Source organism: Apus apus, chromosome 13 (genome assembly GCF_020740795.1).
Source record: "Apus apus isolate bApuApu2 chromosome 13, bApuApu2.pri.cur, whole genome shotgun sequence".
Classification (NCBI taxonomy): Eukaryota; Metazoa; Chordata; class Aves; order Apodiformes; family Apodidae; genus Apus; species Apus apus.
In genome coordinates, this window is record NC_067294.1 from 8,497,785 (window position 1) to 8,524,568 (window position 26,784).

General features: G+C 46.2%; 1 protein-coding gene across 2 annotated transcripts in view; it reads right to left on the reverse strand.

The window, feature by feature from the left end:
- Positions 1-17,071: 17,071 nt before the first annotated feature.
- Positions 17,072-26,784, reverse strand: part of RNF145 (ring finger protein 145) — a 43,062-nt gene continuing 33,349 nt past the window's right edge. For both annotated transcript variants that reach the window (XM_051631328.1, XM_051631329.1), the window contains 6 exons: positions 26,198-26,373; positions 23,725-23,865; positions 22,171-22,353; positions 20,184-20,331; positions 19,127-19,483; positions 17,072-18,716 (listed from right to left, as the gene is read on the reverse strand). In XM_051631328.1, coding sequence (XP_051487288.1) covers positions 18,273-18,716; positions 19,127-19,483; positions 20,184-20,331; positions 22,171-22,353; positions 23,725-23,865; positions 26,198-26,373 — 1,449 coding nt within the window. In that variant the 3' untranslated portion in view covers positions 17,072-18,272. The remainder of the gene's footprint in view (positions 18,717-19,126; positions 19,484-20,183; positions 20,332-22,170; positions 22,354-23,724; positions 23,866-26,197; positions 26,374-26,784) is intronic.

Here is a 26,784-nt window from a genome sequence, read left to right on the forward strand (position 1 = left end):
CGCGCCCCCTCCCTCTCCCGCAGCGCCGGGGCGGACTCGCCGTCTCTCCCTATGGGAGCCACTTTGACTGTCCCCGCCGCCGAACACGAGCCCCGCAGCCCCGGCGGGCGGGGGGCGGGGCCTCCCAGGCCACGCCCCTTCATTTGCATCGCGTCACCCCTCATCCCCTCCCACCGTGGCGCCGCCGCAGCCAATGGCCGCACGCGAGGCGCCGCCGCGGGGGCGAGGCCACGCCCCCCTCGTTAGCATAGCCCCGCCCAGACGCCCCATTCGGACCGGGGGAAAGTTGCCCCGAAGCCCCCCCGGGGTGGGGGGGGCATTAATACAAACACCATCACGCCTTTGTTCAGCAGCGAGGCGGCGGCGCTGTTCGCCGGGGCCGCCCCGAGCCAGGTACCCGCGCCGGGGTAACGGGGGGGGAACACACGGACACCCCCGGGAGGAGCATCCCGTTCCCAGCACCGACCCTCGGCACAGCCCGCAGCCGGCGGGGACAAGCAACAGGGCTAATGGTGAGGCTGGCCGGGGCCCCCCTGGCTGTTCCCATCTCCAGCACCCGGCTGCCCCGCTGCCGAGGGAGAGGCCGCCTCACGTAGTGGGGTTATCCCCGGCGCAAACGCCGCTGGAAACACGCGTGGGGACAGAGCGGACCCGGGCCCCGCAAACTTCCTCCCCGCTGCAAATCTCAAATCCTCGCTGAACCCCCACCACTCGCCCCGGTTCCTGCCCTGTCCCAGGGTAGCGGTGCTCTGCTTTGAGGCAAAAGCACACAATTTCCGAATACGGCAATTCATTGAGAAAGTCCGGTATTTTTCTAGGAAGTTCGGTATTATTTTTTTTCTAGAGAAACTAATACTAATAATAAAACCGATGCCTGTGCTCTCTGGGGAAGCGCTGGGCTGGCTGCGCAGCGGCGGAGGGGGCGCAATGTCCGACCCTCTCCGCGGGTTCCCGGACCTGCCGCCCGCTGATCTCCCCGCATCACCCCCCGTCCTTCCTCCTCGCAACTCGCTTCGTTGCCGCTCCGCTCCCCTGCACCCCGGGCTCTTGCCGCGGAAGTTCGCATGGGTTTTCCCTCCCTAAATACAGGACCGGGTAGGGTTTGCACATATAATAAAACAAAACACGGTGCATCCCAGCGAGCCAAGCTACTCGCCCTCCCCAAGGCGATGTCAACCCCCGGGGAGGCTCGAGGGGGGACCCCCCCAACCCCGCTTTGGAGAGGGTAACCTCTGAAGTGTCTGGGTTATCTCTGAATAGCTCCCGTTCCCTTCTTCCCCTCCCGTCCCCCCGCCCCCCGAAGTGCGGCAGATGCTGCCTGCTGCCCCGGGAGCGGCGGGGGATGGCGAGGCGGGCGGGCGGTTGCTGCCCGCCCCGTCGGGAGCTGCGCAGAGCTCCGCGGAGGGCAACGAAGCCCATCGGGCCGTGCCGAACCTGCGAACATCCCGGCCGGAGCACAGCTAAAGGCCGCGGATCTGGCCCAGAGAACAGGCAACCCAGTTACAACGCAGTATAGGTACCAGTACACAATTCTATAAGCACCCTAAGACAACCCGACAACCCTTTAGGACCCTCTCCCAGTCCCCTGCACATCACTTTGTGAACAACAACCGGCTGAGCATGCAGGTAAAGCTCGGCTGGAGAGCTGTCTCCGAAGCAGACACACAGCCCGCTGCCAGCACCTCGCTGGCGATAGGAAACTGCTCCCGATTCCTGGCTCTAGGCGAGTCCATACACAAAACACCCACAGCCCCAGTACGCTGCGGTCTCACACAGGAACCACTACAGAGCACGAGTTTTCACGTTCCCTGCAGATGATATTTGTATGTTCCCTTAATCCTACTGTGTCCTATTTCAGGGATATGCAGAAGAACACAGACATACATGAATATTTATGCCATAGGTATTGCATAGGAATTGTTTGGTCCCTGCAGTGCTCTGGCTTATTGGTCGTCTTCAGACTGCTGCTGTATCACTCGTATCATACCCAGCCTAAATGCCTCCGTGGTGAGATATATTTTGCAATTAAAAGCTTTTTGCACCTGCACTGATTGTTTCTTTCCCAGGGCAGGGATCTGCCCAGGGAGGAGTAATGCATTTGAATCAATATACCGAGCAGTTGGTATATTTTGCCCTTCAAATCTGTTCAGGGGATCAGGGGACCGTTTCCATGCGTTTTCCCGGATGCTGAAGGGAACAGCATCCCAGCAGCAGTCTGAGGGCACCTCCACCGGACAGGGACAGCCAGCCACGCCAATAAAAGTGACAAGTTCTCTACTACTTCCTCCTTTGTACACACACGCCACGTCTGTGCCTCTGTGCCCAACACACAGGCAGCTCCTGGGGGCTCCTGGGCGCCGGGAGAGGGGGGAGATGCCCGACCTGGCGCTTAAGGATAGTCTCAAAGCCACTAATTGCTGCAAGGAAGAAAGAGTTAAACACTGGCTCGACCCCCACAGGGGGAGTGTGAAAGAAAAGCAGAGCTGAAACAAGGAGAGGGTGAGAAAGTCAGGACTTCGGGAGTGTAGGGGGGGAAGAGGAAAAAAAAAAAAAGAGCTGGCAGCAGGCAAGGAGACTTCTGTGCTCCATCCACCCAGCAGAGGCCAACTCTGGCGTGCCGGGGCTTTTATTTTAAGGAATTCCCAGTTGCCTTTAGCATTCACTTTCTCCACACAGCCCGCGTCTGGTCTCTGGATCAACCCCACCGCACCCCCCCGGCGGCAGCAGAGCTCCCGCACACCTTCCACTCTCACGCTGGAGATGCAGCCTGAGCGCATCAGTGTGGAAAGCTGGGTTTGTCCTTTCCTCAGCATAGGAAACCGAGCTGGAGGACACACTCCACAGCCTGACACGGGGGTGTCCTTGGTGGGCTGGCCAGGACTTGGCACTTCACTGTTTTGCTGCAGAGGGAAACTTGGGCATATGGGAAATGAGGCTTCCCTGCAAGCCCGAATTAAAAGCTCTTGGTGTACAACGCAGGATAAAACACACAGAGACTTGCAGGCTGCAATTTGCTCCCAAGGGTGAGCACGCAGCACTCCCAAAGCAAGCGAGAGCAGCACAGTTGAGCTGTAGATTTTACCCCAGCAACACAAACCCGTAAGCTGCAACTTTGCAGCACAGACAAGAGCAGCTTACAAACAGGACGAGGACACAGTCACAGCATTTCCACTCATGGTGGATAGCAGGGATGGGACAAGGCTGGGATAAAAATATCAGTGGAAGGGAAAGGAGGAGGAAAGGGCTGGTCCTGACTTGCTTGTACTACATAGAGAAAGGGCTCCTGGGGACCGACTGGTTTTGAGGCCTTTGAACAAGGGGCTACGGGAGGAGGCTTCACTCCAGAGGAGAAACAATCCCTATGAGACTGTAAACAGAGGTCTCAGAGTGCAGGAGTCTCCTGCGTGGGGAAAAGCCGCTTCCCTGCCCTGAGGCAGTTTCCAAGTGGGCCCAAGGCCCCTCTTGCCTCTGACCTGGAGTATATCCAGAACAACTCCCTCCTCCTGCCTCCAGTCCCCACTCCCTCTGCCCGGGGCTCCCAGCACAGCAGGGATGGTCAGTCCCCACTTCCCTCTGACCAGACTCCAAGAAGCAACTGAAAATGGGAAATTCTGAGAGAAAAGCCTTCTGTTGCTTCCTCCTTGACCTTTGCAGCTGGATGAGGCACCCCCAAAGGGACCATGCTCCTTCCTATCCTTCTCAGCAGAAGCCAGATGAACAACAGACCTGTGCCCATAAGGGAAAGGGGAAAAGCAGACTCTCCTCTTAAGGTGGGACTGAAACCAGAGCTCTTGAAGTCTGAGCACATACCTGTACTTTCTGCTGATGGGCAGGGGTGGAAAGGGCTCAAGCATTTGGGAACAGTTCACTTGTTCCTCCCCAGAAAAGATACTTTTCAATAGCATTTTCCTTATCTCCAACAGGCTCCTGTTTCAATCCAAAGACTTTCCACCCAATGATAAAACTGGCATCTGTCCTGGCAGGTGATGACACCCTTCAGCTACTTGGGGTGATGTTATTTCTCCAACCTGGCTTGGCCCTGAGGAGAAGAGAAAAAGGCTCAGAGGACTGAGGATTGGGATGTGATGCTCTGCTTGCACTGTTCAGGAGGAAGAAGCCTGGGTGCCTCTGGGACTAGGCAGAGGGTCTGTCCACAGCACAGTGATGACAAGACCCCACTTTTGCCTGGCTACCATGATGAGGCAGCAACAGGCAATAGAGTTTAATGCAGGAGCCCTGGGATGGGGCGGTGAGGCTCTCCCCCCTGAGCAGGGGGAAGCTGCCGGCCCTGGGACAGGGTTAACCCCTGCAGGTCACAAGCAGTGAGGTATTGAGGAGGACATTTGGAAAACGCCTGGCCTGCAAGAGGGGCACGCACCACAGGGTGCCTGAGGGCAGGGGCGTGCGGGACGACGGGGAGGGGGGGGGCGTCAGGCGGCAGCGGGAGCCCGGCAGAGCGGACCCGGGGACTCGACGGAAGGAAAAGGACTGGGAGATATGGGCTGCCCCTCACCGAGCTCAGCTCCCCTCTGCCGCATTCACCCCATTACCGCCTGGGTCAGGACACCCCCCCTACCGCCCCAACAACTCCCGGGGAGGGGACACACGAACAGAGCTGTGGAATGACGTCGAGGAGAGCCCCGCAAGGGGCTGCAGGGCGGGGAGCGGGGGGACCCCCAGCTCCGCTCTCCCTGGCTTGGTGGGGGGCAGGGGGAGGCGGCCCCATCACGCCTTCCCCGCGGCGGGGCCCGGGGCTGCAGCGCCGCGTGGCCACGGCGCCACCTGGCGGCCGCGCGGGGGCGCCACTGCCGCCGGTACCGAGCAGGGGGAGCACCGGGGGGAGACAAGCACCGGGGGGGTTGAAGCACGGAGGGGGGTGAAGCACCGAAGCACCGGGCGCGGGGAGAGCGGCTCCCACAGGCCCCGGCAGCCCAGCACCCCCCTGCGCTGTGGGGTTCCCGCCTCCCCGCATCTGGCAGCAAAGCTTATTCTGAGCACTAGGGTGCAGAGCAGCGTCACCCGCAAGGGTTTGGGGGGGGCTGCGGGCCTCCCCAAATACTCGAGGTGCTCGCACAGCCCGTGGTGCTGCCGTTCGTGGACAAGGGCACGGGGGCTCCAACAGCCGTGAAATCGGCCGTCGGGGCGTTGCTGCTGTCCCGGGGTGCATGGGGCTGCAGGTGTAGCTGCACCACAGAGCTGCCCAGACCCTCGCGTGTCAGCCACAGGGACCTGAGGGCTCTGCCCCTACAATCTCCCAGTCCTAATTCATCTTGCGACCCTCCTGGCAGCCCTACTTATGCCAAAAGGGGCAAACGGTCCCTACAAAGAGATAACGCCCTCCACTTCCACTGATAAGAGCAGATGAAATCTTTTTCTCCAGCACATCAGTGGAAATTGCACTGCACTATAGACAGCAGCAGATTTCCATGCCTGGCAGAACTCACACAAGCTTGCAATACATTTAAGGCTAGCTTGTATTTATTTCTTTATTCTGGCAGCCACTAGACAGATTATGGTTATTTTATCACACAAAATCTTGCTATGATGTTTACATTGTCAGTTCAGCAAAGCATGTAAACACATAATCAGCTGCTATTGGCTTCAGGGAGATATAAGTACATGTCTCCCAACTTAAGAGGGAAGGGAGAAACCCAGAGGCGTGCACTCCCTCCCTCTGAGAGGATGAGTTTAAGCATATTACATGGAATGGATTTACACATCTACTGGAGTTGTCACATGCTTTGCTGAATCAAGACTGAATATTATTGGAAGTATTTAAGTGACTTGGGAATCTATATCTCCCTTCAAACACTTACATAAACTCCGAGGAGTTTCCATCTTGGGAGTTCAGCTTTAAAGGAGCACAAGCTCCTCTGAAGGGTGTACTCCAAAATCTTAGACTCTTCCTTCAAATAGGAACAGCCTGATATTGGTGAGAGACACATGACTTCCTGGGTCAACAAACGTCAAGTTTTCGATGTCCAGGACCTGATTGCTTGGGATTTGGCTACTCTTTTTGTGCTGACCATTTTGAAACCTGTTTGCTCTGGCATTCATGTTAACATTATAAGGTCTTATGATTTCAGCAGAAGCAGAACTAAATCAATCTTCTGGGCTCAGACATTTTGCCTGGAGCTAGAGACATACCTTTGACCAGTGATGCTTTGCCGAAAGACAGGACAGAATCACTTTGGCTGCAATGCAGCTAAAGACACTAAGAGATACTCACTTATATATGTCATTTCCAGTGCTTTGGACAACTCAAAGTTCAAGTCCCCACTTTGTGTGATCCAGAACAGGGGATTTCTTTTTTTTAATCTTTGTCCAGAATCTGTGTGACTCAAGGCAAACCAAAAACATCCACTTGGACTTCTCCCTTCTCAGGACCTTTCCTCAAAAATATTCAGCCTGTGGAAAAAGTAATGAAAGTTCTGTTAAACAGACAACCAGATAGTGCCCATTACATGGAAAGGAAGCACCACATTGGTCAGGAGCTCTGAGTTATCCCATGTCAGTTGTAAAGTCTGTACCTGTTTTAAAGTCTGTGTTTCAGAAAAACTAAGAAGTGCTTAAACACTCTTCCAAACAGAAATGTCTTGGAAGATGCTGTTCACTACCTTGTGTTTGTGCAGGGAATGAGACATCATAGTCCTTACTCAAGCAAAACTTGCCCTGACTTCCGTAGAAGAAGGGTGGCTCTGTCTGAGCAGGCATCTGTGTGCCTGTGTGCTTGTTCCATATGCACACACATCCATTATGGATGATACACAAATGCTGCTCATGCTCCCTGAGCAGATTGTTATGGTAAGGCTCACATCCCACTGACCTCACTGCAGGGCTTAGGAAGCATTCAGAAGTCTCCCAAAATGTGTTACAAACGATGTATGGAGAAATTACTTCCTCCAGTGCTGAAACAGAGTCATTGTCATGGTGTGATGAAGGAACTGTTAAACAGACACAGCAACAACACTGGAGCTGGATTCTAGCCAGGGTATTTCAAGCAACTTGTAAAAAGTTCACAGATTCTTTAATGACTCCACCTGGTTAGAGCAGGACCTGTTTTATGTGCCTTCCAGAAGATATGTTGCAAGAGAAGTGTGTCTTAGGTGATATGAATCAAACCAGTTCCTCTAACATCATGTTGGTCTGGAATAGCTGTTGACCTGATGGAGTGTTAATGGGAACATTTATTTGTTTCCTTATCACTACAAAGATGTCATATATACTTACCCCGCTGCTGCCACTGCTCCCAAAGGGCTGTCAGCACAAGAGCCATTATAACATGACTGCCAGAGGTAATTTTTTTTCCCCCCCTCACACATTATTTCTTCAAATGATTCTGTAAAGAGAGAAAGAACTTGGATACAAAAATTGCTGGTAAAAGAACAGTGCAGTGTGATGTGAGCCAAAGAAGCTTTTCTAAATGCCTGTCAATCTCTGCTTTTATTGCTTGCAGAAAGCAGCACACACAGCCCAGATCCTTCTTGGCATGGGGGGTGAGTACTGTACCTGGCCTGATGAGGGTGGGATTTGCCACTGGGACTCTCCAGCACCCCTCCCATTCATGGAAACAAATGGGTAAGGTTTGTGTGGCACCGATGGACCACGCAGCTGCCCTGTGCTGAGGGGCTGTGTTGGGGTGATAGACCCCATCTTTGTATTTCTTCATATTTCTGGCTTACATGAGAGCATGAAGACCGTAACAGAGTGTTTTGGTAACACAGTCATTAGTAAACAAAAATTAGGTAGAAACCCAGTGCCTTTACCTATGGAAAGAAAAAAAAATCCCAGCACATTTCATTTGTGTTACACAATGACTTGACAGTTTAAGGAAATTGCTAATGGGACCTTTTACTGCCAGGTCACTAGTTCAAACCTGGCTCTGTCACTAATGACCAAGAGTACCTGATGAATGTTTGATGACGTGAGATTAAAATATGGGTCTCAATCCATTTATCAGTAGAAAAAGCCTTCAACAACTTGAGTCCTTTAATGCTAATCCCGATAGAAAAGCCTGCAAGGCTGGAACATGAACAAGCCCTCCAGAGCTCTACAGTAGATGAAGGTCAGGATGGGGGCATGCAGATGGAAAAGCTTACAGCACCCACGTCTGGGCAGAACCTCTCTGTGCGTAAACAAACTTACTAGTTAATGCACAAAATACTCCAGCAACAGTACAGTATGAGAGCGCCAAATCCGGTATTGTTCTCAAAGGGAAAATTATCCTGGTGCAAAGGGGAAGATGCAAACATTAGGAAATCCAGGATCAAGGACTGGTTTATACTAGTGCCAAAACTCAAAAATTCACCATTTTGTAAGCTGAAAAGTTTTATTTGAATTCCTCAATATTATAACACTACCATAAAGTTGAAACTCAAATATCAAGGTAAGGAGCTAGTAAATGTCCTTTATATTATATATTTTTTTTTTAGATCAACAAGAAAAAAGTTATTGCCTAACTTAGTGCTTTCCAAACTATCCCTTCTCTCAAAAAGACTAAAGCATCACTGGCAGAATTTGACAGCTGCTGACAAGCAGAGACAGAGGGCTGATATCTGAGCAAGAAACAGCCACCTGCCCTTCAGAGCCCAACCTGCCTCCAGATCAGCTCCCGGGCCAAGTGCACATGTGGGACACATGGTTTGTAACACACACGTGCAAGGTCCAGTTCAGCAACATTTCCAAGACCTGCTCTGCAATCTCCTGAAGTCCCTCAGTATTTCACCTTCAGGACTCGACCTACAGACCGAGAGAAGAGGGGGACCACCATCAAAGGAAGGGGGGTGCCTGCCACAAGCACTGGCACCGTCCAGGAGTCCACGCTGCACACTCTCAAAGTGATGGGAAAGACTCGCATCCCTTGTAAACTCACCAAGTGCTTGCAGAGCATTTACCAGCTGTTTAGAGTAAAATCCAAAAAGCGTGAGGGCCATCTGGTGGGAGCAGGGAGGGGGTTGGCTTTACCTCATTGCTCGTCCTGTTGCCGTGGGCTAAATGCAGCTGCGGAGGCGGCTGCCCGGGTGCTGAGGAACTGGGGAACACCAGAGGGGCTGTGCTGGCATCACTTGTCTCGGTAACCTCAAAACATCCTTTTTAAGGGAATTACGTCTGTGATGACTGTCACCGTGCAAGCACAACATGCTTCTGCCAAGTGCTTCTTTGTGAGCCATGGAGGCAGCTGCTGGGCCAGGGGCTGGGCACAGGGGTGCACTGTACCTGCAAAAAGGTTTGGTGGTTCAGGCAGGGAAGGGCTCCTCTGCACCAATTACGGGGTAGAAGCAGTTTTTCCGCCCAGTAAAGCTCAGCACCAATTAACTGAAATCAGCAGCATTTACCTGACCACTGGAAATCCCGAAGGACAAGGACTCAGCTTACCTCTGCCCACCATTTCAGCAGGTATGGTGTGTGCCAAATGGGGGTGCTGGAGTTACAGATCCCAAACTGCAGCCTGCAAACACCACCACAACAAGCATGTTCTTTGACAAATGAAAACAGCATTGACAGTCCCTTTTTTCAAGGAGTGCAGAAATGATCCACTCCTCTTGCTTGCATTTGGTTTTGATATCTGGAAATCAAAATTTTGTTCATCACACTTAAGCATCATTTCTCAGAGAAAACAAACTTACTGTCTCAGAGGAATCCAGAGCATTAAGCACCACCTGACATCTCTCAAAAGAAAAAGCATCAGCACCACCCAGGAATAGCATGAGCTGTTTTCTGTAGCCCTGATCCTGCTCCATGTGTGCTGGTGTGGTCTGTACAGTCTTCTTGGGTCACAGATTGTGCAAACAGGGAAGCCTGTGCTTCACCCTGTGCCAGAACAAGGGTTCATACTTGAATATTTGGGGTAGTCACTTTTTTTACCTCAATACCTTCTATGTGGAAAAATTAGAAATTAAGGCAACTTTTAATTATTATTATTTCAGGAGTCTCAGGCATGATAAAGAAGTGCTGGACAAAGAGCTACTTTGGCAAACCCACAGTATCTGTATTCTACAAACAGCCAGCACACATGCAGAAAACATCTTATCATGTACAACACTCCTGTTGAGCTCTGTGAGGTGCACTCACCCAAATCCCATCCCACCAGTTTCCCAGCCACAGCTTCAGAATGAATTAAAACCCAGAGCTAAAAAGGCTGTTATGACCCTCCAGCTACACCACTTTGCTTCAGCAGTCTCCAAGGCTTTGGAATTGCAAGTACAGAGAATTATGTTTTAATTATAATCTTTTTCCCCATCTACATAACTTTTTATACAGAATACTCTGTTTCTGTGCATCTTTATACTTTCTGGGATTTGATCCTTATTGATTGCTTCTACGATCCTTTAAGGCTGCAGAAATGACATTTTCCACACTAGTTACAAAATAATTACCCATAATAATTTAATAATGAGCTTTCCCTTTAAATTATTAACATAGGTAGCCAAGAAAATTGTCAATTTTAACAAGTTTAAATTCAAGTGAAAAATGCCAAATCTGTGTTAAATGAGACCAGCAAATTAGCAATTAAAATATTTATGCAAGAAGGCAAAAGATACTGTATTCAAGGAGGTGAAGAACAGGCTCCCATTGGAGTATTTGACAATGGCCTGTGTTTGCATCTCTGTTTTAAGGCCCTGTGCAAAGGGAAGAGGGAAAAAATATCTGAACCCAATAATTGAAGCTGGACAGTGTTGATTGGCACCCAGTGGGATTTCAACAGAATCCAAGCAATTCTCAGAATACCCTTGGGTTATTTTGAGCAGAAATCCTGACCCAAATCAAATTACTCCTATCATATAAATCTTAATCTGTGGGAAGCTAAAAAAAAATAAAATTAAATTAAATGTATAAAAGGAATTATTTCATGGCACCCAATTACTTTGTCACTGAGAACAGAGTCAACTGCGCTGTCTGGTGTTTAAGGAAGGGGCGGGGGGGGGGAAACAACTTTCAAGATTAAAGAAAAATGCCAGTGTCAGAGCAGATCTCTGATCCCCTCTAAGTGTAAATCCCATTTTCCCGGCAAACTGGCCGAGCGGAGCGCTCAGCAGGCATCGCGGGGAGCGGGCTGGAGCGCCGCTTCCCTCGAGGTTTGGCTGGTGAATCTCGAGGTGGAATTTATTTTAAAGTTATTTTGTCCCTGGACAACTCCCCGGGTACTATTTCGATGTGTAAAAGCCCCTCGGAAGGCACCCCCGCTGCTCCCCCGTCCCACCCGCCGGCTCCGCAGAGCGTCACTGCCCCGCCGTGGCCACCGCGGGGGCTGCCCCTGCTCCTCCCCGGCCTCGCAGCCCCTTTCCCACACACACCCCCCCCGCCCCTTTCCCTCCATCCCCTGGATCTGTCGTTCAAAAGGAGAAACGTGAAACCTCTGGAAAACGACCCCAGGCTTTTGAGGGGTTGGCGATCCCGTTGCACGGGATCCTGAGGGGCAAAGTCCGAGGACGCAGCTTGATTTCATCCAGATGTTTAGGCAAGGGTGCTAACGTCTTCAGGACGTGCTGAAGAGCCAGATCCTCAGAAGGAGAGAAACCCAAGTTTAGTGCCAGTTTTCTGCCCAGAGAAACGTCTGATTCCTCAGTCTGACAGAGAGCAACATCAGAGGAGCATGAACATACCCTGCCAGTGCCAACCGCTGCCCCCATAAAAGCACAGCACAGACACAGAGACCTCTTGTCACTGAAACCAAAGGGGACAACTCAGGATCTGGCAGTGCACAGACAGACCCAGCTAATAAAACACCACAAAGGTAAGACCTGTGTTTTCTGTTAAGATCAAGCCTGAGGAGAAGATTGTGGCAGCCCACCAGCAACACATCACCCCAGATCTAGAGCCTGCCTCCAGGGTCAGGCAGTTTTCAGAATTCAGCTTATTTTCCTTGTGCTTACCAAGGAAAAAAATGACCCTGCAGCTTCTTCTCATCCTCTCCAGCCCCACAGCTTTAGCAAAAATATGAAAGTCACCAGAGCTATCCTAAATGCAATTGTAACTCTGGTGAAAAATGTCTGAATGGGCCCGATTTTTGTGAAAATGTCTTTAACCACTTCAGTCTCAGTCCTCACTGCCATATACTAAAGCTGGACACAGGAACATGCACAGAGCAAAACCCTCAGTTGCACCCATCAAGCTCAACAAGGACCTGACACACTTGGTTGCATCTTCTGCAGTACTTGCAAATAGTATAGAAGCACATCAAAACACTATACAGAATTCCAGCAATATTCAACAGTTGGATTTGAGGTTCTCCCACTGACCATTTCCTACCACCAGTGCAAATGAAGATCATTACGAGCCTTTTTTTCCACCAAGGTAACCATATCTGCTATACCCAAAACTCAACCACATGCACACAAATATTTTTATCTTGAAAACAAGGTGTATCTTAGCAGGTTACAATTTTTCATTTCTCTTTACTTATCAACACGCACCTTCTAACACCGAGGGCCTTCAAGAAATTAATTTTCATCTGAAAACAAACAAGAGCTGAAACATTTTACAAAGGAACCCATCTTTCAAGGACATTTCCTTTTCAATTGCACAATGTGGCTCTTAGCAAGGAAAATAAATAAAACTTAATCCCTCTGCATTCCAGCTGGCATTTTTTCCCCAAGCTAGAAGCGAACAATCAATTTAAAGAAAACTCAGACTACGGTCAATTAAGGAACTGTATATGATTTCATTTATGAATACCAGATACCTATTCAATTGATTATTTTGATCCAATTAAGCCAGTTTTATATTTTAAATTCCTAAGAATTAAGTCATTTATCCACACGGCAATCCTGGGCTTTTCACATCTGTTTCTGCAAAATTCTGCAGATTGTCTGGTCTTTGGCTGTTGTATTAACCAAGAAAGCCTCAGCTACCAGATTTAAGGATGGGGATTACAAGCATCCAGGAAATGGCAACCACTGGGAAAAATCATGTCTAATTACTTACAACACCTAAAAATATTTATTTTAAAATTTGGATTAGTTGCTTATACATATAGATTGTTTTTCTTTCATGTCTTATCTCTTTAACCAAAACAGTCACCTTTAGGTTTGTGTGTGTGCCAGATATACTCTCTTAGCATTAATACACTGCAAGTTTTAGAGAGCTCACCCAGTTTTGCAGGCTTTTTCTCTAAAAGACAGTGTTTGTTTTCAAGAGAATAATCAATACCTTAAAGTCACAGAATATGTTTTCTGAGTGTTTTATCAGCTGAATTATAAGTTCCTTTATGAAAACAGATTGAATTTCCCTGGCCAGTCTCCACGTTGGCACTAGGTGCTCCCAAGCACAGCCCAAAGCTGCACCAAGGAGAGAAGTCCCCACACCCCTGGTGCTGCACTGCAGCAGGATGCTAGTAAATAAAAAGTAAGTTAAAAGAAACAGGCATCATCAAAAAGAAAACTGGTGTCTTTGGGGTGCGGGGGAGTGAACCATGATCGTCAGTGTGACTGAACATGCATATGACAAAAAAGGGGGCCAGTTCATTTCTAAACTCAGTATTGTAACACTAAGAAAAACTGAGTTTAAAATTGCATTTCTTAGACACCTTTGTAAGTGCAAAGTTAGAGATTAGTAGGGAAATGTACTTGTCAATCTTTTCCACAAATGTTTTTGTGGGGTGACATCAGAGGCAAGACTCAGAATAAGCAATTCTCACAGGACAGACTTAGCTAATGTGCAACAGCTCCAGACACTGCAGAGACTGAGTAGTGTTGGAATATTATTTAAAGGTGTCTTCATAGAAATTTAACATGCAGGAAGAAAAAAGCCAGCACCAAACCACTGTCCACCTCCACAGCCCTCCTCAAAGCAGTGCAAGCCAGCAGTGGTCAAGGGACCATTCCTTCCTGAAAACTTCCAACCCAGCAACTCATGCTGCCCACATCACACCAAGTGGGCTTCCTGCCATCTGCTCTCCCCACCTGAACAGAACCCAGTAACACCAGTTGCACTCTCATCTGGTTACTTTCATTCCCAATGCAGCTGGCTTCACAACAACAGGATTCAAACAGCCAGTTCTTCCCAAGCCTGTTGTTTTGTGGGGGTTTTTTTAGATGGTGATATCAGCTTTCTTGTATTTTATACCTTACTTGCTAGAGATAACTTGAATTTTAACTTTGAACCAAGTGAAATCAAACACCTTAACTGTCCCTGCCAGTTAGGAAAAATGTTACAAGTTTGTTCTCAAACATTCCAGTAGTTTAAGTCCAAACTCTCATCTATTTTAGCAAAAGGACTGAGGTAATTTGGAAATTGAATTTAAAATTAATCAGGAAAGAAGGGGACTAGGAGGGAGAGAAGAGGTTCTTTTGCACTGGAAAACTTTGGGCATTTCAGGAACTCTCTATGATGGCATAAAACTCAATGCTTTGCCACAATTAAGGAATAAAAGAAATTCTTATGCAAAATAGCCAAAACTCAAGGGAGCTGGAAGCTCTGCAATTCAAAATAAGGCTTTCCAATCAAATTCCTAGCCACAGACATGTTTGCTCTTCTCAAAGAGTCATCTCACCTTGTGTAAATACATTTTCCAGAGCCCAGAGCAATGGACTCTGTAAATCAGTAGTGCTGGGTTACTCAACAGGACTGACTAGACACACACCATCACACCATGTGATCAGCACTCCCAACAAAAAACCAACCAGCCATAAAATTCCCAACTGTCCCCATTATATCACCTAGCTGGAAGCATCTTTTTGAGTCCAAATGTTCGTCAATCACACCACCATCAGGAGACCACAAGAAAAAAGCTTCAAGCCTCAGTCTACAGTTATACCCTGATCATCACACTCAAAAAGCATTTTTTTCACATTTAGTCATGCACAGCTGCAGAGAAAAAGAAAATTAACTCAAAGCAAGCGGAGTCCAAGAGGGAATTCTGCACCAGACAAAGCTCAGAGGTCAGGAGCATTCACCCAGATACTCCACAGAGCATCGAGACAGAAGGTTCACTTCATTCCTTACCTCCCTGCTCTCCAGGGCAGCCTTCTCCCTTTTTCTTTCCCCTTCAAGTTACACAGATCATTTCTTCTGCAAGAGCTAACTTGGTGTGAGTTTTGGCAGTTCTCAATTCATCCCTAAACTTCTCAACCCGTAAGATACAGCCTGTTCAGCTTGTTGGTATTTATTTTCCACCCACCTCCATTCCTTACAGGCTTTGAAGTTCCTTCTAGGGCTAGCTGTCCCTCATTTTTTCATATATTGGTATTCTGTCAGCATTTTTGAGTTGGAAAAAACCAAAATCAAACATCAAGTAATAATGAACAGACACAAAACACTCCTCTGGAACTTTCTAGCCCAGCAGATGTTACTGAACAGCGAGCTCTGCCCCACGAACCCTGCAGCACTGTACATGTTCACTGTCAGCTTGCTCTTACAAACTCTTTGTGATGGTGCTGACACCTACTGAAGGTAGCTTTCACCTTTCAAGAAAAGTCTCCTTCCTATGAACTCCCCAAGCTATCAGCCTCCCCTTCTTTCTCTGCTCTCCCTCCCAAAATATCCTTCTCACAGTAAAAAATGCACACCAGGTATGTTCTCATCATGCCCCCCTTGGCAGGATGCAGAACCCTGTTCGGTTGCCTGAGCCCTCATATCTCTGAGCACCTTCTCCAGCACAGAATAGTTGCTTTTGGTCCACTCCAGTGAGAATCTTGCAGCATCATTTCTCCTAAAAGACAGCACATACCTTCCTGGTCTGTCAGACTCCATTCCAGTGCCACATCCACATTTCCAACCTGCAGCCCTGGCAGACAGTGCATTTGTTGAATCTGCTGTAGGCCTGTTGATTCTTTATGAGCAGTCTCCAGGCACACTTACCTCTTATTGATGTTGGTGTAAACCCCTAGACCTTTCCTGCATTACCAGTTATCTATGAATAATGTAGGGTAGAAATTAAAAGGTTCATTGCCAAGAGATCAGTTGGACTAAGAAACAGTTTCTCAGCATAAGGAGTACAGACAAACCTTTTTTTTTTGTTACTTTTTCAACACCATTTCCTGTATTTATGAAGTGATGGTGTGACATACTGTGTGGGGTAGCAATGAACTGATGACCCCATGATTCCCTCATGCCCTCGTGTAAATTCTGTAGGTGAGCAAAAGTTCTCCTCCCTTCTTTGTATTCACTCTTAGGGATCTGTATAGCAGTCACAACCCCTCCAACCTTCATTTCACAATGACCAAGCCTAGCTCTTCTGATGTCTTCCTTATCACTCGGGGAGCCACTTACTGCCTCCCATGAAGTGAGGTGATCTTTCACAAAGAAAATCTTTCCATTACCAGTGTGAGAAACTTCTGGGGTCATCTTTCCAAACCCAGGGACAGGAAGCAGGGTTTAAAGGAGTATCCTCCAAGAACATATTCTGTGCATTGAGGGAAAGTCTTTGTTTCACAGTATTGAAGAGAACCCCACAGCAGCACTGCCCAGAAATTTCCCATTTCCTGCAACCACAATGTAGCTGCAGGAGCGTGGCTAGAATGGAAACAGTCTGAATTGCATAGGTTAAAAGCTTGTACACATAAAAAACACCTTTTTGAGAAAGACTGAATTCCACAGAAATGTAGGCATGGAAGAGCAGGACTCAGACCACTGATTAACAGGGGCAGAAGAGTTCAAAAAAGAAATTCTCACTATTTTTTTCTCCCCCAAGTACACCCAGCTGCTAATAAGATTTGCAATGATCACCAAAGCATGTGGTAAACCTACATTTTTGATCATCATGCAAGAAAACAAAACTGAGACACAGAATCAAAGAATGTAACTGATATTCTCATCCTGTCAGGTGAGAAAAAGGTTTGGGTTTGTGCTTGGGGCTCAGTGGCAGCAGGCAGCCTGCACAGCCTCCAGAAGCAAACATACCTCAATGTTCTGCCACTGTTCTCTATCCAAAGATCTGGTGGCAAAAACCAGAGAGGAGGCCAGGAGGTACCACCAAGACACACAGCATTGGAATGGAAGTGAGGGAGAAAGCACACACCAGAAGGTCCACTCATCTCCAAGGGGAATAGAGAGCTAGCTACTGTTTAAGAAGAACCTCTCAACACAATACTTAATTCATAGGATTTCATTACAAGAATCACATAACCAAGTGTAAAAATCTTCAAATGTAATTTATTAAGACATTCAGCTATGTCTGTCAGTCTACATCCAAATGTACTACTAAAAATAAAATAGTATCACATTTCACATTAGGAATACCAACTTTGAAAAACACTTGAATCAAGCCTATCGTATAAATAAGTGACTAATTTCTCTTCATATCAAAATTCACATAAAAAAATTGCCTGCCCCCTACTCCCACCTAGTTCCCCACCCCAGTTCCTAGTTCTACTTGAAGCCATGATGCATGTAAAAATTTAAGTATGGACATGTCCTTGTCAAAGAAAAAAGGTGCAAACCTATTAACAGCTTTAAAAGTGGCATTTGCGGAGTCTGATCATACACAATAATGTACTCATTCCCAAAGTGCAAATATCGCCAGAGTTTAACACTGTTTTAATTCAGCTGCAAGAATTAAACATTACACAGCACAGTACTGCAAGGCCTCTATCTGTGCCCTAAAACTCATCCCACTTTCCTCCTGCACATGGTAGCAGAGGTCAAAGTGTTCATTAGAGCTTTAGTTTACTTCATGCAGCCCAGACTGTGCCCATTATTAGCAAAAGTTTCATATACATCAAAATATTGATGACTCTGTCATAAAAGTCAAGAGTCACTGTAGATTACATGAATTCAAATGCAATTTTCCCACCAAGAACACCCAAAGCATACACATGACATATTAGAAGTGCTTCCATCTTTCAGTACAATCACTGCTGTTACTTCTTTCATTTTCTGTTTACATGCTACAAAAACTGTTGTCAGAAATCAAAGCTGCACCTCAGCCAGAGACTAGCAACTCTCTGCATTTAATGCCTCTTGGGTACCCTGGGACATGGCTGTGTGCAACACTCTCTTCCTGTCCAAAACTAAAGCTACTGTTCTGTCTGTCTCTCTACAACCTCTCACACCTCTTGTTCCTCTTAGCCCTCACCTATGTTCTGAAAACACTCTTTTCACTGCAATTTGTTTCCAGACATCCATTCTATGCCCACAGTTCAGACAGCTTCTGGAGTCTTTTCTACTGCACCTCACTGGAGTTACTACCAAGCAGCCCACAAAAATCAGCATGGGAGGTTACATTTTGACCAGCATTAATAGCTAAACTTCTTTCACAGCTGTGGAAGGATAGGTTTTCTGAGTCAAACTTGGATCTCCGAAATGTGTTTGTTCCCATGTCATCCTTTGTCACCTTAGAGCTGGACACAAACCCTCGGGTCTTCAGCAGGGCACCCCTCTGGGGCTGCAATTAGTTCTGCAGCACAAGCTGCTCCCTGGTTGGAGTCACACAGGCTTGTGCCACTGTCCACAGTTTGAGACCTCTCTGTCTCAGCAGAGGCCTCCAGGTTGTTCTGTCCATCAGCCACCTGTCCATTGCTCTTGCTCGGGCTGTCTTTCATTTTTGGCCCATTGTCATTTTCAACACCAGGGGATTCAGCTGCATCTCCAGGCCTAGTATTTTGCTCTGCACTAGGGTTTGGCTGTTGAACTGGCTCTTGTCCCAGTCCTGGTAGCTGTGAAGGGCTCTTAAGTTGGCAGTGGCACAGAGGGCAAGTTTCTTGCACATACAGCCATTTCTTAAGACAACCCGCATGAAAAAAATGGCTACACGGTGTTATTACAGCAGTTTTCATATCCTGAAAGACACAAAAAAACAAAGATCATATTATTTGCAATCCTGTTCCTCTCCTCTCACCCCACGTATCTCATGGGTCCTCTAGTCACAGAGGAGACAGAGGCAGTCCAGGGGCAAGAAAGAGAATGTTCCTTCCTTCATACCAACAAGCCTCCACATTCAAATACACAATTCAAACACCAGCCAGGTCTGGCTGTTTATATCACAGGAATTAGAAATTAAGCAAAAAAAACGTTGTTTATAAGGCACTCCAAATCAATTTACAAAAAGGAGAAAGCTGGGTAAATCAAATAACTTATTGAACACAGTATTACTCATTAAACATAATTCACATAACTTATTTTACTAGTTGCAAATTGAACAGCCTAGAGGTATTAAGTCCAAGTCAATCTTCTGACGCTTCACTCTTACCTGGTAGCAGATGGCACAGATATCGTTGTGTTGCTCCAACTGCTCTTTCGTGGCAACAGGCAGTGATTTGATCTTGTTCACAGCATCTCTGCGAAGAAGGAAACTTTTCCATCCCAGTTGGGCCCGCAACCACACATTGTAATAGGAGTGGATGAAGATGATCACAGAACCCATCACAGTCCATTCCCCAAAGACAGTTTCCGAAACGCCATATGCCACCACGCAGAGCGCGACAAGGAATTCCAGCAGCCGGTATGTGCCGTTTACGTAATAAATCACATCATCCATATTTTCTACTGGTTCTTTTCTGAACTCTTCCACCATAAACAAAACATAAATGAAGAGTGTTCCAAGTACCTGTAACACAGTTCAAGACCATTAGCTCAGCATTCAATTGTGAATTGGAGCTTAAGTCACACAGCATCATCCATCAAGCTCTATACACGAGGGCTCCCCAGCCAGCCAGGGCAGAGAAGCCCCAAAGTAGTGAAATTGCTGCTGAATTTCAAGACAAATAGAAGACTCTTTCTTGCAAAGCATTTACGCTTGGTCCCAAGGACTTCCCCTTCTGTACTTGAGTCTAGAATATACCTGAGTTGATTAAACATAAATGCTAAGCACAGTGAGGGGTGGTATTATAACTTTAGTAATTTTTTAAAAAACAAGTTATAACAAATATTACAAAACATTTCCTGTATTTACACTACTGTGTTTTGAACATAAATCTGCTTTCAAAGAGCCATAGCTAAGAAACAGTACTTAAATGAGTACACTGGAAAAAAAATGGAAAAACACCTTTTCATTATGATAGTTATCCCCTCAAAAGCATTCTGACTTCACAATTTGAAATAAGACTTGCATTCACCTGTGTTCTCAGCCCACCCCCACAAGCTCCTTAGCCTCAGACACAGGATAAAGAAAGATTTTATATCATATCTTATAATTCTGCCCTTCTACCATCCCTGTTCTTTTCTCATCATGTATTTCCCCCACCCCAGAGTAACAGGATGACAGTTAAAGCAGGGCTTCTCAGTTACTACAGGGCTAACATTCTTACCTGAAGAGAGGTTAGAATACTGCTGGAGATAATGATCAACAGCCAGAAATCCATGTGGAAAAACTGACAAATCATGTAGGCCATGTACGCAGGGAACACAAGCAGGAACAAACAGAGGCTGACTGCTCGGAAGTGCTTCCACAGGCTCCTGCAAACAATACATTAGGTTTTTATTTTTTAAATCAGATTAGAGTGTCAGAATAAGAACAGGCTGACTGCTGGATGTAGGCATGTTAGATGTTTGCTCAAGGGTTTAACTTGTTGAAATGAGTTTCTATTTTACTTGGGTACAGCCACATTCCCAGCATGCACACCTGAAATACATACAGTACCAACAGTTCCCTCTCTTCTGACCTGTTTTCAACACAAAGATTATAGGGTAAAAATTCACCTACAGTAATCACCTAACAGGTCAAGTCAGTGGTCAAACAAATTCAGTACCTGAAATACTGTTTCAGATGAAAGTACATTAAAATGATTAATTATCCATGTCATTGTACACTTTTCTATATAAGCAGAGCTCTCCCAGAGTATATAATTATTACGACTCTTTTGTCTTTTTGCTAATGTGCGTTGGATGAAGTTATCTCCTTTCATCACCAGTTTAACTGTGCTGCCTTTAGAAGTATATTCTCCAATTCAGGGATCACAAAGTAAGAAATGTAGCAGGACTGGAACATTCACCTCTGCTAGTCTTTACTCTGCTTCTATAATTTACTTTTTTCTAATCTCCTCCCCACCCTAAATACACCAATCTTTTTACACACACCCATTTGTAAAGGCTTTCAGAATTTCTCCAGTAATTTACTATACTAAATCTACATGTTCCTCAGTTTTATCTTAACCTCATATAGCTTTGAAAATGAGGTACAGAAAAGGTGAAAGTACTAGGAGAACAGGACAGCAGCAAAACCTGGCTAATTTAATATAGTCTGAAGAAACACCAGAACACTACTGTGAGGTCTGCAATTCTGTGTCTCAGGGTGAGGGAGAAAGGAAGAGCTCAAGCGGAATTTATCCTGATCCTAGTTGATTTAGAACTGCCTGGGAGATCTGGCAGAAGAGAGTTAAAACCCACTCTAACCACACACTGCTTGTTTAAGCTGGGCAGATGCTCATATCCTGGCTCTACCCCCTTTCCCCTCTGTTACTATATTTGAAGTTAACATTGCTGCAGGCAGAACAGGCTGGCTCCAAGTAGCCTCTAAGCTAAACAAATCTCTACACATAAATAAACCTTCTCTTTTATTTCTTCACTTACAGGTTACAGAAAAGACATTACCAAAGATACAAACACATTAGTAGACCAACACAAGACACTAATACAGCTCTTCAAAACACAAATTAAACTTAACAACAATCCCACACTATTAGAACATCTACTACACTAATGCAGCCTTCCACATCTTATTTTCTATCATTTTGGGATCACAGTCTCATGAAAAAAAACTAGGGTTTATAATCACTAACACAAAGTCACTCCTAGAAACTTCCCATCCTCAACAGCTGTCTGGGATGACTGCATTAGAGTAAAACCTATCCAACTGCACAGGAAGCTAAGCAAAACAATTCTAGAAATCCACACAGTGGACTGTGGGCGGGGAGGGCACAGGCTCTGGAATCCTGGATTTGCTTAACTGAGACCACAGTGCACTGACACTCTTGCTAGGGAGCACAGAGAAGAGTGATACTCGGAGAGGGCAGCCAGCAGCTGCAGAACAGCACGGTCCTGCGCAGGCTGGATGGACGCAGTCCTGAGCAGGAGTGAGCAACCAAAGTCACCCTGTTTGCCAGTATCCCCTGCCCTTGAGGGATTAACACAGAGAGGGAAAAACCAGAGAATTTACAGTAGAAAAGGAATCTGCATACAGCAAAGAGAGGGTAACTTTACAAGCTACTAAAAATGCAAATCAGACAATCAATTACTATTTTATCACCTCCTAAACCAGAATTGAGTAACTTTCAGTGTAAGAAACCAGTTTCTTACTTGTCCCTCGAGGCTCCCAATGCCAAGACAATGGGGTCAGCAATTTCCAGCATGGACTGAAGTATGGATGCCACCACAATGAAAAGAATAATACTGAGCAGGAATGCCCGATGCACAACTTGAAGCTCAATCAAACCTGTCTGCACAGCCAGGATCAGGAGCGTGACTCCTTCAGTCATTCCCCTGCAAATCAACACAGTCAAAACAACAAACAATCACATCGTCTGTGTGTCCATGTTGGTTCAAAAATACATGTAGAAATAACAGGAAATAAGCTGTCTGTTTCTCCCTCAACCCTTCAAATGTCACTTGTTCTAGCTTTTACTGATGTCCCTGCTAAGACTTTAATCAGAGTGGACAGTTTTCAGAAATGCTGAAGTGTTGGGGCTTAGGAACCAGCAAATTTCACAACCCTGCCCCTGACTAGCAGCATCTGGGCTACATCCAGCCCAGCTGACATCACCCAGTGATCAGGTCCCCCCAGCACAAAGAATTTTAAGGATCCAGGTTGTGTCTTGGAGGAACCCACCAGCCTCAGTGTTGCCTACACACACCTGAAGCAGCACTGCTACATCTGCACCTGGACATCAATCAGTTGCATTCCAAGATCACCATGAGGACCCTCTTCAGCTGTTTTATTTCCCCATTATGCTTCTCCTGTCTGTCCTTTGACCCTGGGGGGGAAACATCCCTGACCCCACACCCCACCTGGTGCCTAGTTCAGGCAAATCAGCAATGCAGCCATTTTTCAGTGTATTCTCTCTGTACCCACAACAAATGCAGCTGTCCAGTCCTTTTTGGCTCAGAACCTCAGACTGCATGTAATGCCTTCCAGGACCACAACCTAGCACCAGTATTTGATGCAGTTAAAGTACAGATCACCAGCACTAAATGCTTCCCCAAAAGATGCTTGTATGTAGACTACTCCCGGCCAGCCCAAATTCACAGTGTTTTTGCTTTCACATCTTGGAATCCAAACAAAAATCCCACAAAGTTTCCACATGGTCTGAACTTTCAGTAGAGTTAAGAGCAGGAATAACTGAGAAAGGCCATACCTAGGATCCCAATTTCATATTAGACGAGTTGAGACAAGGATTAAGAAAAGGCATTTTCTATATTTTGTCTATTTTCCACAGTAGTTTACAGACAATCCATAAAATGCTGTGTTTTAAGCCTCATAATTAGTCACGTTTCACACATGACTACAGGGTAAATGAGGATATAGAAACAAAGTGTTTATATTCTCCAAGCATGTGAAAATTTTTCCAGTGACTCATGTGAATGAAAGCACTAAGACAATCAAACTGTGCAATTAGAAATCTCAAGTAACAGCCTTGAATTTATTACAGAAATGAACTATCTTCCCAGTAAGTCTGTGACAAGCTGCATTTTCACCTCAAATCCTCCCAATGCACACACAGACTGGCAGACCAGAAGCCCGTCAAGGATATTCAAAAGGTCTTAAGTTAAAAAATTGCAATACAACCCATACATTTCTCTATAAATCCCCTTCTGTCTGCTTCTTTTTAGACCCTAGGCAAACAAGGCACTTACCTGTTCATAGCAGGATCATTCATGAATGCTCGGTAACCCTGCAAGTAAAACTTGCAGAGAGTCAGAACTCCCAAAGCAACAAAAGAGACTGTGAAGACCAATCCCAGCAGTGAGTATGGAGTGCTACAGCATTCTGCAATACTAGGGGGAGAGAGGGGAAAGGAAACAAAAAGGTCTGTTAGTTAAAGACAATGTGATGAGTTCTCCCCTTGTCCTGTTAACTGCAAGCTGGTTTTAAAGCATAATTTGATTGTTTTAATGAAAATATTAAAAGCTCTACACAGCCACAGAATCCCTCTATAGAAAGATGAAAGGTATCCTGAGACTTCTTTCTGAGGCACAACTTCATCTCGGCTCCCCAGCCAACGCTGCCGTCAGCTGGAGCTGGGCTGTGGGCATCGCTGGGGTCCCTCCGCAGCGCTGTGCCACACGGTGGCACTGTCCTGCTTCTGTAGGGCTTTCACAACCAACAGTCCATTCGGCAGCCACCATGCACCCAGGTTAGTTGCTGAAATTTCAGCCAGCTACCAGAAACACAGAATTAAGGAAGATGGATTCACACGGGTACTCGCTACTCAGATCTGTCATAGTACAAACAAACATCAAACTGATAAATAGTATGGGCAGACTGGAGGCTTTTGGCAGCATTAACACCAGGTTCATGTAGACAACACCTGCCTTTCAAATGGCTGAGCCAGAAGCAGCAAAATAAGACACTGAATAATATTCTCCCTCAGCAGGCTTCTTTCCCTCTTTTACTACAGCAATGAAGTCCCAAAGATTGAGACTTCAGAATACATTTGACACTGCTGAGAACAGCTGCACTACTTCAGTTCCTCTTCCTTGGGGCTGCTCTTCTGCTGATCCTGACACTGAAATATTTGGAGCAGACTAAGCCCCAGAGCATACTTGGGCTTCTGAAAAGCACTGTGCCAGAACAAGGGGAGTGCAGTGCAGTGTATGCCCCAACACTTGGTAACGAACCAGCTGTCAGCCAGGGATCACACATCTGGAAATCCTCACATATAAAGTGCAAGGTAATACACTGACAACCTCATTCATTTAAAAAAAAAAAAAATCTTCACTTGTTCACCAGGATAGTCATCTTGGAAGATAAATTAGTGGTCAAAAACATGTCATGCTAATTTAGTGACTGAAGAGTGAACTAGTCCAGCACTCTACCAAAACAAAACAGTTCTGAAGAAGCATAGGCTTCAAAAATAAACAAAGCTTGTCCAAGAGACATTTACCTTGTCTCTTAACTACTACTTTAACCATATATCTCCTTTGAAAGCAATTCAACCAAAGCAGAAAATGTTGACTGATGTGTTTACATGCACTATTTGCAGTGCTTCTGTAAGTGTTCCAATTCTGCCTGTTTATCAACCCAAGCAGGGTGGAAAAAGCTTTTAAATGCTCCTGCAGGCCAAGGTAGAGAGAAACATAGTATTTAAAGCAGCTATTTCTGTAGAATATTTGAGGAACTCTTAAGTTTTGCTTTAAAATAAATGATCAGAAATCAAGAACCCTGGATTTTCTGCCTGATGCCCAATTCTTTTTTGTCAGAGTAATTACAGTGCCCTTCTCAAACTTATTTCCAGAGGATCTACCATGCAAGGGTCCCAGAGGGGCTTAAGAGCTCCAAAAGAAGCCTGGGGAGCTTTCTATGTTATGAATTGTCCCAAAGAGTTTAACTCCTCAGGCTTTTCAAAAATCACAGCAGTTACATACTCATGGATGAGATTTTGAGAGAACAACATGGACAATGAAAGGTAGAGAACAGCTTTTAAACTGCAAATATGTAAACTAGAGCTTTCCAGCCTGGAAAGAACAGACCTGTGCTACTCTCCATTTTAAAGAAAAGAACTGTTTAGTCATCTTTCCGCTTCCCCCCCCCCAATACGTGAATTGAGGGGCATTTAATTAAACTATTTGGATTCAAACTATCAAAATGGATTTTCCATCATACAGACCAAGCTGAACCGTGGAGGTCCTTGCCTCAGGATCTTTCAAATGACACAAGTGTACAGAGGTTCAAAGGCAGAAAGCACAAACTGATGGAAGTCTTTTGAAAGCTACTGAATACATATTAACCATACCCAGCTAATGCAGACTGACAGCCAAAGTTCAATGTGGGGCTGGACGAGTACTAGGAAGCATCCTGTTTGTCATATTATCAGTGGGTACTTTGTCTGCTCTAATTATAGCTATTCCCTCACCAAAGGAATATTTTGCTTTCTTTGGGAACTCTCCCACAGTTCTACTAATGCTGTTTGTTCTGAATGGGATCCATGCCTCTGAAAGACAAACTTAACAAGGGTTTACATACATGGTCACTGCAATAAGGATAAATGTTTGCTGAGCACCAAAATGCAATAAAGCAAATGTATCTATCTAGTTTCTAAAAGAGCAGACACTCATTTCAGAAGACAGTCAAAACAGAAAATCAACTATTTGCGGACTAGTTAATTACCTTGTCAAGAAGAGGAAGAGAAGCCTCTCTCTTGAGGCAGGTTGGTCCCGTGTGCTAAAATAGGAATAGATCTGAAGAGCAAATAAGACAAGCCAGAACACCATGAAAAGAACTGGGACAACCAGCTGGTTCCACAGAGACATCCCCAGAGCCAGGAGACCATATACCTCCACCACCTGAGCAAGACAGAGAAAAATGCAGTTTGTTATTGGTTCACAGCACATGTGATGTGGTAACAACAACAAAGCCACACGAAAGCTGAGGAGAATTTACATTGCATTAGCCATCCCAAGGGAAAAGAGGAGGTACACCAAAATACAGTTTGACAACAGGAGAGCTCAGGTTCAGCACTGACATATTACAGCTGACCCATGTCTGTCTTGAAGTAGGGACAAGCACCTGACTGTGCAGCAAACTGTCAGATGAGCTGAATGCTCCTTCCTGTGAATATCTGGCTCAGAGCTGCTGACTGCAGCCTGCCCACAGCCAGAGGGGCAAGGACACGTGCCTCTGTCTTGCACAGCCCACTCAGACTTTTTTGCCCAGCTTAAGTCACAGCAATGTTGTTTTCTCTATGGTTACTGCCA